Source organism: Notechis scutatus, chromosome Z, assembly GCF_049901735.1.
Source record: "Notechis scutatus isolate UNSWTSFEM ecotype Mainland chromosome Z, rNotScu1.2, whole genome shotgun sequence".
Classification (NCBI taxonomy): Eukaryota; Metazoa; Chordata; class Lepidosauria; order Squamata; family Elapidae; genus Notechis; species Notechis scutatus.
The window spans coordinates 56,279,251-56,299,149 of NC_142025.1; the positions used below are offsets into that span (position 1 = coordinate 56,279,251).

Sequence of the window (19,899 nt, forward strand, 5' to 3'; positions counted from 1 at the left end):
TGGAACAGCTGTCCTGCCCTACATAAGAGGTACTACAGACAAAATCAGTAAGATACTACACAGGCATCACATCAAGACTGCCTTCAAAACAGACAGAAAAATAGCAGCCATCCTAAGAAACCCCAAAGATAAAATTGACCTGGAAAACCAAGGCATATATGAAGTCCTCTGTGCATCATGTCCTGCCACATACATTGGACAGACCAATAGAAGAATAAATACCCGCCTAGATGAACACAAAATGCAGTAAAAAGCTGAAACACACTTCCTCACTAGTCCAACACATGAAAGCCACAGGTCATAGCATCAACTTCAATGGCACCAAAACCCTAGCCACTATAGAAAACCCCAGCTACAGAATTATCAGAGAAGCCATAGAGATTGAAAAAAGACCTGAAAGCATGAATAGAAGAGATGACTCCACCAGACTGCCAATTATCTGGAAGCCTGCACTCTCAAACAAAAAAATATCCACACCACAAGCCAGCCAAACACCTGGGCACAAACAGACTCCCCCTGATACCTCCAGCTCAAACACTCCCCAACCAGGCACCCAGATGAAACCTAGCTTCCTAATAAATGATAGCCGTCCGTTTACTCGGAGCCAAGTCACACTAAAAGCCTCCAATACAGGAAACACAATGTTGCCAGCCAATCAAGACAAAAAAAGCTACAAAACAGACAGAAGATATTAGAAACACCAATCAAGCAGAACACAGCAAACTCCAAGACCAATAAACACAGACCAAGACTCCCAACCAATCAGGATGAAGAAAAAAACATTCTGGCACAGCGTAGGCTAGCACCAAATTTAAAACAGAAATGGCTGTGAGTCTGACTCACAGACAAACACAATACTGAAGTCTGATGATGGCAGATGAGATTCCGTCGAAATGTTGCTACAACTTTAAAAGCACAACTATAATGACGTGGGAAAATACCCGAACAAAGCTGAATACCATACATGTAAGTACCCGCGAAAACTTAAGAAAACAAATATATATATATATGTATGTATATATGTATACATGTATATGTAATACCCGAACAAAGCTGATTACCATGTATGTGTGTGTGTGTGTGTATGTGTGTATGTATGTATGCATGTATGTATGTATGTGTATACACACACACACACACACACACACACACACAAGAATAATTATTCAATTAATGTAAACATTTTCATACACAGATTTAAAACAGATGTCATATTTTAATTTAGGCTGTGTATTAAAACAGACCTGGACTAAAATACTATACACTATATATAATACAATTCCTTTAGAGTTGCCTTAATAATTAAACATTATAAGTTTTTAAATGCATGTGGATATTTGCTATCTTGTAAGGAGGAGGAAGAGGAGGAGGGGGAGGACAAGGCAGAGAGGGAAGGGTAGGGGAAGAAAAAGAAGAATGCATTTGAAATGAAATGCATATGTTGCTGAAACTTTGTTCAACTCAACTGACTGTAAGCAATTGTCAGGAAAAAAAATTATACAAGAACTTGCTAATAAAATTGGGGCATGCAGAAAATGTGGAATGTTCCAGCTCCAAACCCATTTCAGGATATTTTACTGCTACAAATGTATTTTTTACTAGTCCTAACTTTTCCAACAGTTGTTAATAGCCAGTATGCCATGCCTACAGGCCAACTTAGATTTCATTATATGGGTGTGGTGCATATGTGTTTAGGGTTACTTACAAGTTTCAAAGTTCCTACAAGCCAGTGATTCTTTGCTCTTATGCATTAATGTCCTGTCAACCAGTCCCATATGTGCAATGATCAAGCTGACTACTTTATTATGTTTTGCTTATAATACAGACATCTCTCCAGTCTGGCAGTCTATCCTTTGGAACAAGTAGATAAGGTTTCAAGGAACTTGGCTTAGGCTTAGCCTTTTTGCAGTTGTGTATGACTCCAGGCTACTCTACACTTGAACCCTCTTGCTTGCCAGGCTGAATATTTCCCAACATGTGCTGACAATTCAAAACAAAAATTTCAGCTCATAGCTTACCTTCCTCTCCATGAATGTTTTGTTGTATAAAAGCAGGCCAAATCTTTATTTTCCCTAATTATGTTCATTTTGTGCTACAACCTGTAACAAAAAATCTTAGTATTGTAAGAGTATAATAACAAGAGCTAAGAATTTGGTTACAATATATAGATGAATAGCTGAAAAGATTGAAATTTACACTATAATTTAAAAGTGCATTTTTACAAAATAATATACCTTTGGACAGACATCATAAAAACTTTCCAGAAAGTATAAATGTATGTCAAATCTATGTTGGAAATGTGAAAAACATCTTTTTATCATGTCTGGTGGATTTGTTGAAAAGTCTAGAAAGTTTTGGGTTATAAAGAGAAAGTTAAAGTTTAATATTCATCTGAAACCAAAACTTCTCTTTTTGGGACTAATAGACAGACAACTACAAAACACTTAGGAATGGTTTTTTTATACATGGTAACTGCAGAAAATTGATCATGTGCAGAAAGGTGGAAAGACTTAAATACCTACAATGGAGGAATGATTGGTGAAGATGATAGAATTTTCAAAGATAGCAAATTGACTGTTTGATTAGGGAAAAGACAACAAATACATTTGTTAGTGAAACAACCTTTATGGATTTTTTGCAGAACAAAAAAATGAACTTGTGACTTATACATCAGACAATTAAAAAAAGGTAAAATATGAAAAAAGGGAGCTGGGCTGTAACCTTAGAAAGAATTAAATAATATCTCTTTTTTGGTCTTTTCACTTACTTTCTTGTGTTTATCACTTTTCTTTTACTTTACTTTTTCTTTAAATTTGTATTTTTTATTTTGTAAAAAACCTAATAAAATTATTGAACAATAATTAACAACTATTTCAAAAAGGGCAACTTCAAGTGAATGTTTCATTTACTATTTAAAGTGAACAGTCTTTTTATTATTTTTAAATACTTTTTATTAGACATTTTCCAACAATTTATAACAGATTAACACTTTCAACATTACAGCATCATTGACATTCATATATTAATTACTGTGTTACTTTTGTGTCTATTGTCTAACCATGCATACTAGGCGTCCCAGATCAAATAATACCGTTTCACTTCTATCTTTTAGCTCTAGGGTCAGCCTGTCCATCTCCACGCAGTCCAGAATCTTTCTTATCACTGTCCCCTCAGATGGTATATTTTCTTGTTTCCAGTACTGTGCATACACAATCCTGGCTGCAGTTATTATATGTAAAATGATATATATGTCTGTCTTCATATGATCCCCCCTTAATATTCCCAATAAAAACAGTTCCAGCCTGAATTCAATTTTTTGTTTTGTTATTTCCTCTATCCACTTATGGATTCTACTCCAATAGCTTTTGGCTTCCAAACATGTCCACCACATATGGAAGAAGGGGCCCTGTTTGTTTTTACATTTCCAGCATTTTGGGTTCCTGGTTGGGAACATCTTTGCCAATCTGGTAGGGGGTAAATACCATTTATAAAACATTTTGTATGTATTTTCTTATATAGTTTTCCCCCCACATTTTCTCCAAATATTCTAATTCAATATTATATCCCAAATTTTTCGCCAAAGCTATCATTCTTTCTTTTACAATTTCTCTTTCCATTTTAAAGTTCAAAAGAAGGTTGTATATTTTGGATATTGTTTTCTCTTCTTAATCATTCTTTGATATATACCAGTATTCCTCTTTTTGTGTGTGAGAGAGAGATAAAGATTTCCAAGCTTTGCTAGTTCTAAACACTTGCCATGCTGTTTTTTGATGTGTACTTCTTGTAGACATATGATATCCATCTTTTGTTTCTGTAATTTAGCTAATATTTGCTTTCTCTTTGCTGGGGAATGTAATCCGTTAATATTTATTGAGAGCATCCTAATTTCCTCTTCCATCTTATTTCCTATATACAACTTGCTGACATCTATTTGTGCTTGTTTCCCTCAGTGGTCTTGTTCTTGTGCCTTCCCTTTTAAATCGTTCAGTTTCTTCTCATCTTTTTCTTCTTGTTTTCTCTCTCTCTCTTCCAATTGTTGTTCTTTCTGACTCCTGCTTTCAATTTTTTTCTCTGCTTCCTTGATCTTCCTCTGCCGCTATACAGAGGTCAAAAAATTCTTGTGCCTTCTCTAAGTTGTCTATTTTGAACTTCTTTTTTTGCCAGGTTATTAACATTCCTTCTGGGATGAGCCATCTAAAAAGCACATTACGTTTAACCAATTGTGATGCCAAGAACTTATAATCTTTTCCCTGTTCTCTCTCTCTCCTTGGGATTTGCTTCAGCATTTGTATTTCTTTTCCCTTAAAAGTCGGTGGTTCATCCCTTGTTATTTGATAAATTCCATCCTTTGCCTTTTTTCTAAAAAATCTTAGATGGACCTCTCTCGGTAACTTGTATTGTCTTGTGTAATTAGTATATATTCTATATACCTCATCTATTTCTTTTTGCACCTCTTGTTTGCTTCTCTGCAACGTCTCCGCCAACAATTCTGACATAACTCTCAACAAATCTTCATCTTTGGCTTCAGGCATGTTTTGAAACATCAGGAAGAAGGAAATCCTCTCCATTTCTAAGTGGACGATTGCTTCTCCTGTTTGCCGCCATCAGCTTCTGTTCCACTGTGACCACTTTTTTCAGTTTGTTCCACCTTAGTTTCTTCTGTCTTTATTTTTTGTTCATTCTTGTCTATTGCTTTGTCCCTATCTTATCATCTAATTTGCGTATCTCACCTTTCATTTCCACCATCTCATTTTTGAAGTCTTCGTGATTTCTTGCTATTTTTTCATGGATTTTCATCATTTCCTGTATTGTTATAAGAGTCGTTTGTATTGTCTGCATGTTTAAGGTAGAGCTTGCTTTTTCAGAACTCAGCAGGTCTTCAATTGAACACTGACCCGATGGGGATGCAATTGCCAATGATGGATTGGGTGTTGTTTTTTCCCCTGCTTCTGTGATTGTTGCTGTATTTGATATTTTTAAGGTTCTAAAAATACCTTTCAATACTATCATTAATTTTCCTTTCCACTTCAATAATCTACAACAGTCTATGTCATGTCAGATTAATATGAGTATGTATAAGTAATAAGAAATTTATCTATCTTTCACTATTCTCCCAATCCTTCAATTTGACATTACTAACTTTGCTTATTGAACCCAGTAAATAGAGATAATATATAATAAATATCAATATATAAAAATATAATATGTTTAGTATGGATCTTTATATATCTAACAATCTAGGATAATCACAGTTGAAATCACTGAAAAAGGTACAATCAAAGTATATCAATATTATTATGTTTCCCAATATAAGGTAGTTAAAATGTATGTATAATATATATAAAAATAGTATAATAATCAGGTTATGGTTTGCAGCTTATAGTATATAAACTGCAAATATATAATACAAATTATCTAAGAATGTTATAATTAATATATGCATGTATCTAAACAATTCTGTTTTTCTTTCAATATTGATCATCAAACCCTTCCTGTCCCTTCTATTTCATCAGCCACTTCTTGCCATTTAATGGGTCTCTCCATCAGTTTGCACAATCACTGTCCCACACTAATATGGTTTCCTCTCACAGGGAGGGCTCCTGGTTGACGTCGTTTCTGTTTTCTTGTTTTATTGCAAACTTATAGCAATCTTCTTAGGTCAATGTTAGTTAGTCCTCTCCTGATCTCCCAAATCTCTAATCTTCTTAGACTATCAAAAAGTAAAGTCAATTTTCTTTAAAGCTCTGCTCCCAACACCAGTTCACCGCTCTTTTTAGGGTCGCTTTTACCCTTTGTCAGAAACTTACTTCTACAGTCAAGTACTTCAGGACTCACTTTTCTCACCTCCTTAAATGGTCAAAGTTCACTGTATCTTCCTCGATGCCTTTGTGTTGTTCTCACTTTTCTTCTTCCCAATCACAGCTGCTTGTCACAGCTCCGGATCTGCCATATCTGTTGATATCTGATGATCTCTTTCTCACTGAATTTGAGGGATTTCCCTTTCTCACAGTGGGAGGTTACTTTCTTCCTCGCTACTCCCGGGGCTTCCCCTCTATTTCATGCCTCCATTCAAGATTCACAATGCCCAAATGGGCCTCCAAGTGAGAAAAATCAGGCAGGAAAGAACAGAGCCCATTCTCCTTGCTCTGCACCGTGACGTCACCATGAAGTCTGTTTCTCTTCAGATCGTATAAATCTTTCACCTTTAATACTGTGTCTTTTTAATATAGAAACATATATATATATACATTTGCACAAAAACATTTCCTGCAATACATTTTGTTTTTTAAACATTCAGCCAAATATATTTAGGTTTAGAAATTAAAGCACCCAACCACATTGCAATTTTTGACACAACAGGAGCAGTATTGTAACTTCTTACATTATAAATGCCTGAAGTAATATATTATAAATTACAATAAAATTAAAAGTGCCCATATAAAATTAAAAATAGATGAATAAAATCACCCACATTAAAGAATCAGATGAGATATTTAATTTAAAAGTCTGATAATTTTACATTTTTTGTAAATTCATTCAATGAATCCAAGCTCTGCAAGCTGAGATTTGATCTGTTGATCTATTCACACAATTTCACAGTAACCATGAGATAAATCATAAAGCAAAGTTCAGGAAATTCCTTTATCCCATTGTTTTGGAAATCTATGTATACTACAAACTGTATGTTTGTTTGAAAAGAATTGCATCTGTACCACCAGGCTCAAAGTGTGAGGAAGAAGGGCATGCAATAAAAATGAAAGTGAAACTTTCTAAGCAGCTTATAAACCTTGTTATCTTTCTGCACATAGCTTGAAGTGCTTTATTCCTCCTTTGAGCAGCAAAATGGCAGCAAGCCATAAAAGAGACCCAGTTTGGGAATATTTTAATGAAGTTCTTCTACCCATGGGTAAAGCATGCAAAATGCAAGCAATGCAGCAAAGAGATGCAAAGCCTGGTGGCCCAAATGAAACAACAACATAAGAAACTCTGTAATGAAAGGACCTTCAGATTGGTGAACTGTTTCTATTTCACCATATTTTTAGACTGCCATGAGGTATTGTTATAAAGCAATAATATATATCTGCTATTGTTACTACATGGCACTCCATTTTTATACAGTTGCAAAAAGAAATGAGTTGAAATATGCAAATATTCCTTTTTTAGGTTGGACTGTGTATGAATACAATGATAAATTCACAATCAGCATACATGGTTTAAATAATAAAATAACAGCACTGACTTGCTGCTTGAAAACCCACACTTTGTTAATACCATTCAGTCAACTGAGAGTAGGATACAGTCTATCAAGTAGATTAGATGTTGCAGGGAAACTGCTGGATAAAGTATATGATGAAGAAATTATGCAATGTGCAACAAGTCTAGAAGGTAAAATTGTTAACCTAAGTCTTGATGGACGGAGTAATGTCTACAACGATATAACAATAAAAAAGGGAATGTATTCCTTGAAGAAACAATTGATACTTCAGGAAATGCTCACACAGCAGCATACTAGAAGTAGCAGCAAAAGTTATCATTAACACGCAGGAAAAAAATTGTAAGGTCTTGCCTCTCCAAATCTTTGCAAGAAAGCGGGACTCTTGAAACTAAAGTTGTTCCCAAAGGAGCTTTTATTGAAAGGCTTGTGATAGCAAGAGATCTAGGCATTAATTAAATTGTCCTCTTAAAAACCAGCAATTTAAAGCAGTGTAAACAAAACCCCTCCCACAGTACAGCAACGCAGGAAACAGAAACTCATAGCAAAGCAATGCAGGAAACAGAAACTTCATATTGCAATCTCTCCAATCCTCCCCTTCCCACAAGAATGCCAGCATCCCAATTGAAATATATAGGATATGACATGCTGCCCCCCCCCACCGAAAAATGGGAAGCCCACCTGAAAAAAACAAAAACAAAAAGAGGGGAGAAAAAAAAACATAAAATCAAGGAGGTTTGTCAGGGTACAATTGATGAAAAATACGTATTAATTTAGGGACATGCACATGTTTTTTGTGAATCCATTCATTGTGTGAGAAGAGGTGTTTTCAAGCCACCAGGTACTGACTCAGTATCTAGTGGCTCAGCGGAATTTCCTATCTGAACACTTCTTCTCGGGGGGCAAAGGGAGAATCCAGGACGGGTAGTATCTAGTCTCATAGCTCTGCAGACCAAGTTGAAAACTGAGGACACCCCCTCCCCCAGCTCTGAACGATGTTGAAGCGAATTCAGCTGCTCCTCATCCTCTAACAGATAGCCTATTTGATACTGCGAGAAAAAAACATTTCCTCCCTACTTCGACCAGACAGAATACAGGGCGGGACTGGATTCTCCCTTTGGCCCCCTGAGAAGAAGCGTTCAGGTAGGACCAGCACCCCTTCTCCACTGAGCCGAAGGGAGAATCCAGGATGGGACATACCAAAACTGGCTGATGGCTGTCCTACGGGAAGGAACTGGATTGGTTGAACGTCCCCATTTCTACATGAACGCCCTGCAGGACTCGTCTTCCAAAGGGCGCCTCTGCTGAGGCAAAGGAGTCAATTTTATAATATCTTTTGAATGGGATCACAGATGACCAAGTCGAAACTCTACAAATGTCCAGAACCGAAGCCTGTGTTGCCCAGGATGCAGCGGTTGCTGCACTCCTGGTTGAGTGCGCAGGATTCTCCTGGGCACAGGAAGAGACAGTAACTCATAGGCCTTCTCAATACAGGTTCTGAGCAGGCGACCCACGGTAGAAGATGTCACCCTGCAAACCAAAGTTGACGGCTGAAAGGAAACGAACAAGGCTTCAGTCCTCCTAAAAGAGGAGGTCCTTTAGATGTAAATACAGAGGGCCCTCCTAACGTCCAAGGTGTGCCATTTTCTCTCCAGTGCATGGGTAGGCCCTGGACAGAAGTCAGGCAAAATCAACTCCTGTGAGCGATGGAATAAGGAGTTCATCTTGGGCAGAAAGGTAGGGTGCAACTGCAAAACCACCCTGTCTGCATGAAAAACACACATGGATAAGGCCGCCAACTCTGAGATACGCCTGGCCGAAATAATGGCCACTAAGAATGATACCTTGCACGTGAGTAGGCGAAGGCTGACTTCATGCAAGGGTTCAAATGGAGGAGAAGTCAGTGCCTGCAGGACCCTAGGCAAATCCCAGGTGGGGTAACGGTGGACCACTGGTGGCTTCAAATTAGTGGCTCCCCTAAGGAAAGCTTTCATCCTGGGGTGTTGGGCCAGAGTGGTTTGAGTCCTTGACCGGAAACACAGAGGCCAAGGCAGTCACCTGTCTCTTCAAGGTACTGGAGGTGAGACCTCTGTCCAACCTGTCCTGCAGGAACATTTGCCACAGGCACAGCAGTAGGTTCGAATAGGTGACTGGCACACCAGCCGCATCTTGAAAAACCTCCATGATGTGTCATATATCCTGGTCGTGGAAAGTCTTCTGGCTGCCTGGATGGTCTGAATGACCCTTCTGGAAAACTCCTGTTTCAGGAGCACCCGCTCAAGTGCCAGACGGTCAACCAAAACCAAGCTGGATTTGGGTGCTCGATCGGGCCCTGGCTGAGGGAGATCTTGTGCAGAGGAATTCTCCAGGTTCTGGCGACTGACAGGTCCACCAGATTGGCGAACCATGGGCACCTGGGCCAGTAAGGGGCTACCAACAGAACCTCCGCCCTCTCTATCAGTTGTCACCTGTTCATCCGATATTGAGGGGGTGAACGATAACAACTCACTCGTGTAGCTTCAGTGAAGTTTTTATTCGTCTCTTGTTACAACAGGTAACAGCGATCAAATTATGTTTAAAGTCAGCTCTGGTTTTGGTTGCAACCCAGAGCTGTATTTATACATGTTATACCTTGGATAATAACATAATTACTATAACCACCTTCCAGCCGCCTTTGCTGCCTAACAGCCGACATCCTTAAATGAAAGAAACATGGTAACTGCACCTATCCCCTGTTCAATGAGTCCATGCACCCCCGTGACAATTCACCCCATCCCCCATTTGCCCCGCACCATTATTACAACACCACTCCCTTGACATCCATCCATTAATCATCATTATTGCACCACTCCTTGTCAGGAAGTCGATGTCAGTCATTTGAGGAATTTTCATCGTAACGCCAATGTTGTAACAATCAATGTAAGGTAAGTAAAAGACTAGGGTCGTATTGCATCTTGGCTATCTTGGCTCCAGTCTGTTCTTCATTGGAGTCATGACAGGTGGCCCCCTCTACCAAGATTCTGCCTAGAATACAAGAACACATTAGACAAAGGGATAATGGTGTATAGGGGTTATACAACGGCCCCTGGCTTATCGGGATGAAGGTTGTGGAATCTTTGCCTCAGTCTATCTGCACATATATCCGACTCATTCACCCAGGATGTCTCTGATTCAGGATACCCTTTCCATCGCACTAGGTATTTAATTTTATGTATTCGTATTCTAGAATCTAGTATTCTATCTATTTTGAATTGTTCTGATTCTCCACGTACTGGTTTCATAGGTATCTCATCGTTTCTAGTGACACTTGTTTTAAGTAAATTAAATATTTTGGGCCCAGTTTCCGGCTGTTCAGTTTTAATTTGATATATTTGGTAGAAAGATATACTTTATCTCCCACCTGGAAGGGTTTAATATCCTGTCATTTTTGTTTGTTTGATTTTTATATTCTCTGGAAGCTTTTTCTAATGCTTTTTGTACATTATTCCAACATCCTTGTATTTTTTCTGCCCATTCTTTAACACCAGGTGGATCTTCTTCTTGACAGGTGAACTCCGGAATTGGGCTGAATTCCATACCATGTACTATATAGAATGGACTGTACCCGGTACTGCTATGCAGTGCATTATTGTAAGCAATTTCAGCGAACGGTAATAAATCTACCCATTCTCTTTGTTGATGTGAGATATACGATCTTAAATATTGTTCGACCATGGCATTAGCTCTTTCTGCGGCTCTGTTTGTGCTCGGGTGGTATGCCAAGCTGACTCCTGAGAAGAACCCATCAAAACGAGGAACGCCTTCCAAAATTGTGCCGTGAATTGCACCCCCGTCGGATATTATTCTTCTGGGCGCCCTGTGTAATCTATAAACTTGTGTTACAAACATGTCTGCCAATCGTCTTGCCGATAGTAGGCCTTTACAGGGGACAAAGTGCACCTGTTTTGAAAATAAGTCAACTATGGGCCATATTACAATTAATCCCTTGCTGTTTGGCAATTCAACAATAAAATCCATGGCTCTATCTTGCCATGGACATGTTGGCTCTGATATGGTTTGCAATAGTCCCATTGGTTTGCCTACTCTAGGTTTAGATGTTGCGCATACATGGCATGGCTTTACATAGTGTTCAACATCAACCCTCATTTTGGGCCACAAAAACTGAAAGCGGGTTAGACGTAATATCTTTAAAAATCCGAAATGTCCTGCCTGTTTTACATCATGACAATTTGCAAGTATTTCGTCCCTACACTTAGCTGGCACATACACTTTATTTCCTCTCCAAGGTATCCCATCTTTAAATGAACACAAATGGGATTTTTTTTTCAGCCAATCATCCTGTGCAGTAGCATTTCGTATTGTGTCATGGGTTGTTTCCTTTAAATGAGTCACTTGACCAACATTTTTGGATGAGTTATCAACAATTAGGGGTTGAATAATAATATCTCATGTTGATTGATATTGAGGCAACCGGGACAAGGCATCTGCCATGAAATTCTGTCCTTTAGGTACATACTTTAATTTGAAATTAAATCGATTAAAGTACAGGGCCCACCTGGCCTGCTTAGGAGACAATAGTCTTGGTTTTTGTAATGCTTCTAAATTTCGGTGATCTATCCATACTTCAAAAACCTCCTGTGCTCCTTCCAGGAAATGTCTCCAAGTACTTAGTGTCCATTTTACAGCAAAGGCCTCCTTCTCCCATATTGCCAAGCCTCTCTCTGTGGTAGTAAACTTCCGTGATGTATATGCGCATGGCTGTAGTGCTCTGGTTTCGTTCTCTTGTAACAGGACAGCCCCTATGGACACATCACTCACATCCTCCTGCATGATGTACTTCTTCGTTGAGTCAGGATGTCATAAAATGGGTGCTTGAGAGAATAACGATTTCAATGTTACAAAGGCTTGTTAACTTGTTCCGACCATTTAACTGGTTGGGTTGGCTTTGGTTTTTCTATTTGTTTCTTTGTTTTTAGCAACTCAGTTAATGGCAGTGCAATGTGGGCAAATTTAGGTATAAATTGTCAATAAAAGTTTGCAAAGCCCAAAAACTTTGTACCTGTTTTCTTGTTTGGGGGATTTTCCATTCCATTACAGCTTTTACCTTCATTGGATCCATCTCCAATCCTGCATTAGAGATTTGGTATCCCAGGTAGTCTAGTTTCATACAATGGAACTCACACTTAGATAATTTGATATATAATTTGGCATTTAATAATTTAGTTAATACACTCATCAATTGGATGTGTTCTTCCATAGTTTTTGTGTAAATAAGTATATCAGCCAAATATACCAGTACACCATGGTATAAATGTTCTTGTAGTACACCATTAATAAGTTGCATGAACACCGCGGGGGCCCCTTGTAATCGAAAAGGCATTACTCAAAATTGATAGCTTCCGAGGGGACAATTGAATGTTGTCTTCCATTTATCCTCAGGTCTTACTCTCACCCGATAATATGCCTCGCGCAAGTCTAATTTAGTAAAGAAACGTCCAGTTGATAAGGTAGCCAACTCACTGATTAATGGTAACAGGTACAGGTTATTGACGCAGACTACATTCAGTCCTCTGAAATCAACACAGAAACGTAGGCCACCATCTCTTTTTTCTCGAAATTGTACAGGGACAGCTATGTGCGATTGTCTGGCTTTAATGAATCCCTGAGCTAAATTCTTGACTAGAAAGTTCTGCATTTCTGTCATTTCCTTCAGTGTCATTGCATACATCCGGGGTTTTGGCAATTTTGCCCCTGGAATCAGGTCAATAGCACAGTCCGTTGGGCGGTGCGGTGGTGGAATCTCACACTTTGTCTCACTAAATACTTCTGCCAAATCCTGATATACTGATGGAAAAGAGGAACTACTACGTTCATCGAGCAAACTAACGGGCTCCAACCTTGAACTCTGTTGTTGTACTTCTAGTTCTTGTTGTGGTGGTTCTGGACCTATAGTAAGCCTCAACCGTCTAAAACTGGCTTCCCACCAAATGGGATTCCAACGATCCAACCATACTAAACCTAAAATAACTGGCTCTCGCATTTCCGATACTGAAATAAACCTTAATTGTTCCCAATGGGCTCCAATTTCTAATCGAATAGGAACGGTAATCAAATTGGCCGGTATCCCCCCCGCAACAATGACCCATCAACCTGCTCGAACTTAATGGGGGTAGGAAGGGGTTCTAATGACACATGCAGTTCATCCACCACACGTTGATAATCAGACATCTGGTACATCCAGTATCTATCAATGCTCCATATCGGCCCCTAAGTCCTACATTATCTAACACTATAGCTGTTATAAATGGCTTCTTGGCTGTCATCCCACTGTCATACAGTCCCGACACAACTCTCGGCTGATGCTGTTCACTGTATTGCTTCATCTCTCGTGTGGCCGGAGCTATTGATGGTTCTTGTTGTGCGACACCCTGTGATTTTTCATGATTACTAACTCCCCTGCCACTATATCCAATTTGTGAAACATTTCCAGAAGGACTCCTCGCTGTTTGCTTCATACATCCTGTATCTATCGTAGGACATTCAAACGCCCTATGTCCCCATATATTACAATGAAAACACCTAAGATTTAAACGACCCCTGGTATTGTTGGCCACAATTCCATGCACACCCCTTCCTATTCCCACATTAGTTCTAACCGAACCAGTTTTTCGTGGAACTTCAGATTTCTCTCTAAATTCCTTCAACCCTATGTCTAATTCAACAGTTTTATACCATTCAGTTATTCATTAGGGCACACCCCTGTAGAGACAAGCCTGTTGTAATCCTCGATCTAAACCAGCCCTGAATTCCCTGTTCTGGCCAACTTCTCAATTTCCCAGCCAATCTTCTGAGCTCCCTAACATATTCAATAGCTGGTCTTCCATTCTGTTTTAATGCCATTATTGCTTCCTCAGTCTGGTGTACTCTACATTTATCCTCGAATTGATTACGAAGCGAATCCAAGAATAACTCTACATCAATCAATTCTCTAGCACGGGCACTATGCAACTCTGCCACCCAACCTGCTGCATCTCCAGTTAACATCCCAGTAATTGCTATTATCATTGACCATTGAGAGGGGTAATATGTTGCATATAATTCCAAATGATTTACTACTTGGCTGAGAAATAAAGCTATGCAATCAGGATTTCCATCAAAAGAAGTTTGCAGTGGGGGTGGCCCCCATACCATGCGCTGTTCCCAGCGGCCAGTCCTTCTGGGGGATCCCCAAGATCGTTCCTGCGGTTCATGTTGAGGTAAGGACTCTGAACATTCGCCACTAGATGTCATGTGTGTGGCTCCTCTTCTTCTGGGCTCTGAACCCCCCCCACCTCTGCAAGCGAGGAATCAAACCCGGCTGAAAAGTCATGCGTTGTTCTTCTATGGGTACAGTCTCTTTCATCCTGGGGCACAGAACTAAAGAAAGAAATGTTCTCCGTGTTGCTTCCCCAAGAATGTTTGATGTCACGGCTGCTGATACTCAATTTCCCATATTTTATATAGAGAAGTTCAAGAGTACTAGCTCCAAGGCTGGATGGGGATGTGCTCCAGTTGTCTCCCTTGCCTATCCTCCTTTCTCTCCACTTCTCAACGGTGTCAGAGTGTACAAGGACATGAGTAGGAGGCTTACTCCGAAGAAACCCATTGCGTCCATTGTGGTCTGTTCCCACCTCTGCCAGAACAGTCCGAGACGGCCCCCTATGGGAGAGGAGGTTTGGGTGTCACTTGTTGCGTCTAAAAGGTCTGTTGGAACCCCGAAAGGACCTTCTGTCATCTTGCCTCTGACACCATCTGGCGGCAAAGGCCAGTCTATCGGGATGAGGATCTTTGGAAGAAGGGCCTACTTGCCCCAGCTTCCCCTTGTTTGAAGGAGGGCTTTCTGTAGTAAGGTGGAGACCTGTGATCAAAGCACCTCCCCTGGGAGGTCAGAATCTTTTGCTTGTCCCTGGTTTTCATCAAAAAGGGATCCAGGGCCTTCCCAAAAGTCCTCTCTCCCTTGAAGGGAGCAGATGCCAGTTTCCATTTGTTTCTGGCATCCATCTGCCAATTTCTTAGCCAGATGAGCCTAAGTGCTGTTACAGAAGAGGCTATGGCTCTGGAAGAAATTTTGGCTGATGTGAGGGTGGCATCAGCTGTCGACTGAGATGCGGCTTTTATCTTATTTAAGTCCTGATGCACCCTGAGGTCCTCAGGTGGGATTCTACCCTGCAGCTGCCTCAACCACCCATTAAATAAGGTAGACTCAGACCCACTGGGGCGAGTGTACCCCCCCAGGGGGCTCCCACTGCTTTTTAATCACATTCACAAACATCTGGGACACAGGTACAGCATCCATCACAGATGCTTTCTCAGTGAATAGGTAATCTTCCTGATCCTCTCCCTCTGGGGGAAGATCCTGGGTGACTGTGTCCTTTTTAAGATGAGCCGTGCTCTTAGCCTTAACCAGCAGAGTCTTGAAGAGAGCCAGCTAGAAAAGGTCCTTAAAGGAGGGGGGACTTGCTACCTCCGACTCCCCAACCGAAAAGTCCCTCTCTGGAAGGAGGTCCCTCTCGGAAACATAAGACTAGCTTCTTTCCAAAGGGGATGCAGAACAATTTCTGAAGTAGATCGGCTGTTCTGCAGAAGCCTGCCCTGAGGAACGCCTCTGTTGGTGTCAAAACCAGGCAGCTTGCCCAGCTGGTTGACTTCTGCCTGAAATTCTTGTCTAATTGTTTGGGAGATCCAGGCTCTCATGAAGGATGGCATAGCTTGCCTCAGGCCGCAACTCAGCCATTGTAAGGGTAAAGGTGGCTTCAGGTGCAGTCTGGTTCTGCTGGAGGCTTGGCTTCCAGGTACAGCAATCAAAAATCCTTGTGGTGGCTCAGAATTATTATGAGTGGCTTCTGCCTTGATTTGGAGGTTTCCCTGCAAATCCTGAGTACTTGAGCCACCAGGAGATCAGGCATTCAAATATTGTCTATCTGCCAATTGGTCTTGCTGCCTGCCATCTTGTGGGAGCAAAGGAGAGATTGCCCTGTTTTCAGCCATCTTGGAGTCTCTCACCGCCTTATCAACCTCCTTATCTAGGGCTTTTTGACTATGCCTGGCCCGCCTATCCTCTTCCCTAGAGGATCTTTTAGGGGCTAGGGCCCTAGCTATGATCCTAGCTGCTGCCTCCAGCCTAGCAGACCTGGACTTAGTTGATCCTCTTGCAGCTCTCTCCCTACTCTTTAAGCATATACACATAATAAACTCCCTTTTTTTTTACAATCACATAAATATAGCCCCTATTTAGCGAGAAATATCTACTGCTACGTAGGATTGAACTCTCAACTTTCTAAGCGAAAGGCAAGCATCTTCACCATTAGGCCACCATGCCACTCTGCTGAGGAGCTGATAATTCTTGACCAGCTCCCCTGGTGGCCATTTTGAGCCCACCAAAAATAATTGCCACTGACAGGGAGAGAGAAAAAGAAAAAGGGGGCAAAAGAAAAATAAAAACAAAATTTATTTGATCCAAAGCTGTCTGCTTTGGTCACAGTCGCTGTCCACCACTTCAGAAGGCTAGTGCAACCCTGAAGTGGTGAGCTCAGCACAATTTAAGGCAAGAGTCAAAGCAAAAAGGAAAAAAAAAAACGGCTGACTCTTTAAAATTGCTACAAGCCCTGACGGTTCAGAAGCTTGCGAGCCAGTGCTGGCTGCACTGCAATCAATTTGGCAGTCTCAAGCATCTCACAGCTGCCACAGTGCTCTGGTGACTGGACAGGGAGGACTGGATGCTGAGACTGAGTGAAGAACTGGGGACCGTTACCAGGGGGTGTGTCCTTAGTTTTCAACTCAAGTCTGCAGAGTTATGAGACTAGAGACTACGCGTCCTGGATTCTCTCTTCGGCTCAGTGGAGAATGGGCATTGGTCCTTACCTGACACGCCACTTCTCTTGGAGCTGGGAGGATCGTCCAGTGATGGGTGGAGCTTCAGTCTCTGCTGTTGTAGGCTGAGCTTAATTTCCAAGGGACGCCTCCTTCTTCCATCACGTGTCCAGTCCTGGCGTCCCAGTTTATGCGAAGACGAGGAGACCCGGCAGTCGTGCCCTCCTCTTACTAAACTTAAAGTGCACTGGCCAAAAACAAGACCCCCTCCAGACGGTGAAATAGACAAGAAAGAAAAGGAGGGGCTGAACGATCCTCCCAGCTCCAAGAGAAGTGGCGTGTCAGGTAAGGACCAACGCCCATTCTCCTTAGAGCTGGTCGGATCGTCCAGTGATGGGACATACCAAAGCTGGGGCCTGTCCTATGGGAGGGACACCGTCTGGTCTGTTGACTCATCAGGATCCCTAAACACCTTTTGGAGGACCCTTCTTCCGAAGGAGGCCTCTGCCGCTGCGTACCTGTCGATCTTATAGTGCCTAATGAAGGGTGACGGGGATGCCCACGTTGCTGCCCGACAGATGTCAAGTATTGGGGCCTGTGTGGCCCAGGCAGCTGAGGTAGCCGCACTCCTAGTTGAGTGAGCCGTAATTCCCTTGGGCACTTGTAGGGCCTGGACCTGGTACGCCTTGGAAATGGCCGCCCTGATCCAACGGCCTATAGTGGTGGAAGGTACCTTGAGTCCCTGTGACTTTGGTTGGAAGGATATAAACATGGCCTCGGATTTACGAAAGGACTGTGTGCGTTTAATATAGATTCGCAGGGCCCGTCTAACGTCTAAGGTGTGCCATAGGGTCTCCCTTTCATGGGTTGGCCTGGGGCAAAAGTTAGAGAGGATAAGTTCCTGAGCCCTGTGGAAGACTGAGTTAATTTTTGGTAAGAAGGAAGGGTCGAGTCAGAGGACTACCCGGTCTGTGTGGAAGACGCAAAGATACTTTCTAATTGATAGAGCAGCGATCTCTGAAATCCTACGAGCTGATGTGATAGCGACCAGGAATACTACTTTATAAGACAGGAACTGAAGAGGCACCTCTCTCATAGGTTCAAAGGGTGGCCTAGTGGGAGAAATCAGGACCTTATTGAGGTCCCAAGAGGGATAACGGTGAATGGACGGTGGACGTAAGTTCGTGGCCCCTTTCAGAAAGGCTTGGATGCGGGGATGGTGAGAGAGGGAGGAGACCTTTTCGCAGGAAATGACGGTGGATAGGGCTGCCACCTGACGCCTTAGTGTATTGGGGGATAGACCCTTACTGAGCCCCTCTTGGAGGAAGTCAAGGATTTGGGCGACTGACGGTACCTTTGGGTCGATGTGGAGACTGGAACACCACTTGCGGAAGGAGTCCCAAGTGGCGTCATAAATCCTTGTAGTGGAGGGACGCCGGGCTGCTAAGATGGTATTAATAACCTCAGTGGAAAGGTTCTCTCTCTCAGACGTTCCCGCTCAACCTCCAAACGGCTAGTTGGAGCCATTGGGGTCTGGGTGGAGAAGGGGGCCTTGGGACAGGGAGATCCTGTCTGCTGGTATCCTCCAAGGGGGGGGCTGTGGAAAGACTGCGGAGGTCCGCGAACCAGGAGCAACGGGGCCAATAAGGAGCTACCAGGATCAGTTCCGCCCTCTCGTGGAGTATCTTCTGGATGACTCTGGGGACCAGAGCCAGAGGAGGAAAGGCATAAAGGAGGCCAGAGGGCCACGGGCATCGTAAGTCATTGTAGTTCTCTGCCCCTGGTGTCGGGAATCTGGAGATGAACCGAGGGAGTTGGGCATTGGATGGAGAGGCGAACAGGTCTATTACTGGCAGGCCGAAAATCACGGCTGCTTCCTGAACAGGGCCGGGTGAAGGCGCCACTCCGCCTGGTCTATGGTGGCCCTGCTTAACCAATCTGCTCGGGTGTTGTCAATGCCCAAGATGTGATCTGCTGTGAGGGAAAGAAGGTGTGACTCCGCCCATCGGCAGAGGCGCTCGGTCTCCCTCATTAGACTCTTTGACTGGGTGCCCCCTTGCCTGTTGATATGAGCCTTTGCTGTTATGTTGTCTGTAAGGATGAGAACGTGACAACCCTTTAACTGAGGGAGGAAGCAGCGGAGGGCCAGGTGGATGGCCCGAAGCTCTAGCCAATTTATATTGCACCTGCTCTCTGACCATTTTCCCTGAGCTGTGCTGGACCGCAGATGGGCGCCCCATCCGGACAGACTGGCGTCTGTGGTGACGGTGATTCTTGGGGGCTCCTTGAGGGGGCAGCCCTTGTTGATCGACGCCTTGTTCCACCAAAGGAGGGAGGTGAGAACCCTTGGCGAGACCCTGACCTTGCGTCGGGAGTTGCTGGAGCCGGCTCTTTCGTACGGGAGCAGGAACCACTCGAGGGACCTGGAGTGGAATCGAGCCCAGGGGATAACGGAAATACAAGAAATCATTTTCCCTAGTAATTTTGATAGTTCCAGGAGAGGGACCTTCTTAAGCCGTCTGATAAGTTTTACTGATTGCTGGATGCTGAGTATCCTCTCTGGAGAGATGAACACCCTTGCCCTAACTGTGTCTATGATGGTTCCCAGATGGGGTAACCTGGTGGAAGGGGTGAGCTGGCTTTTCTTCCAATTTATTTGGAAGCCGTGTTCCTGGAGGGCGGAGAGGGTAATGAAGGTGTCCCTGGTAGCCTGATCCCTGGAGGAGGATAGGAAGAGAATATCATCCAGGTAGCAGTGGAGCCGTGCACGGGATGGTTCTGAGGTGTGCAGCCAGAGCGGCCAGGATCTTGGTGAAAGTCCTGGGGGCGGAGGCCAG

The 19,899-nt window shown here is 42.6% G+C and overlaps 1 protein-coding gene across 5 annotated transcripts in view; it reads right to left on the reverse strand.

Annotated features, from left to right (window-relative positions):
• The window catches only part of DNAJC13 (DnaJ heat shock protein family (Hsp40) member C13), a 159,034-nt gene that overhangs the window by 96,113 nt on the left and 43,022 nt on the right, over positions 1-19,899 (reverse strand). For all 5 annotated transcript variants that reach the window (XR_015746067.1, XM_087947910.1, XM_087947909.1 and 2 more), the window contains exon 2: positions 2,019-2,099. Coding sequence is in view for 4 of the 5 variants with exons in the window: in XM_087947910.1 (XP_087804036.1) it covers positions 2,019-2,086 (68 nt within the window). In the remaining variant the exon portion in view is untranslated. The remainder of the gene's footprint in view (positions 1-2,018; positions 2,100-19,899) is intronic.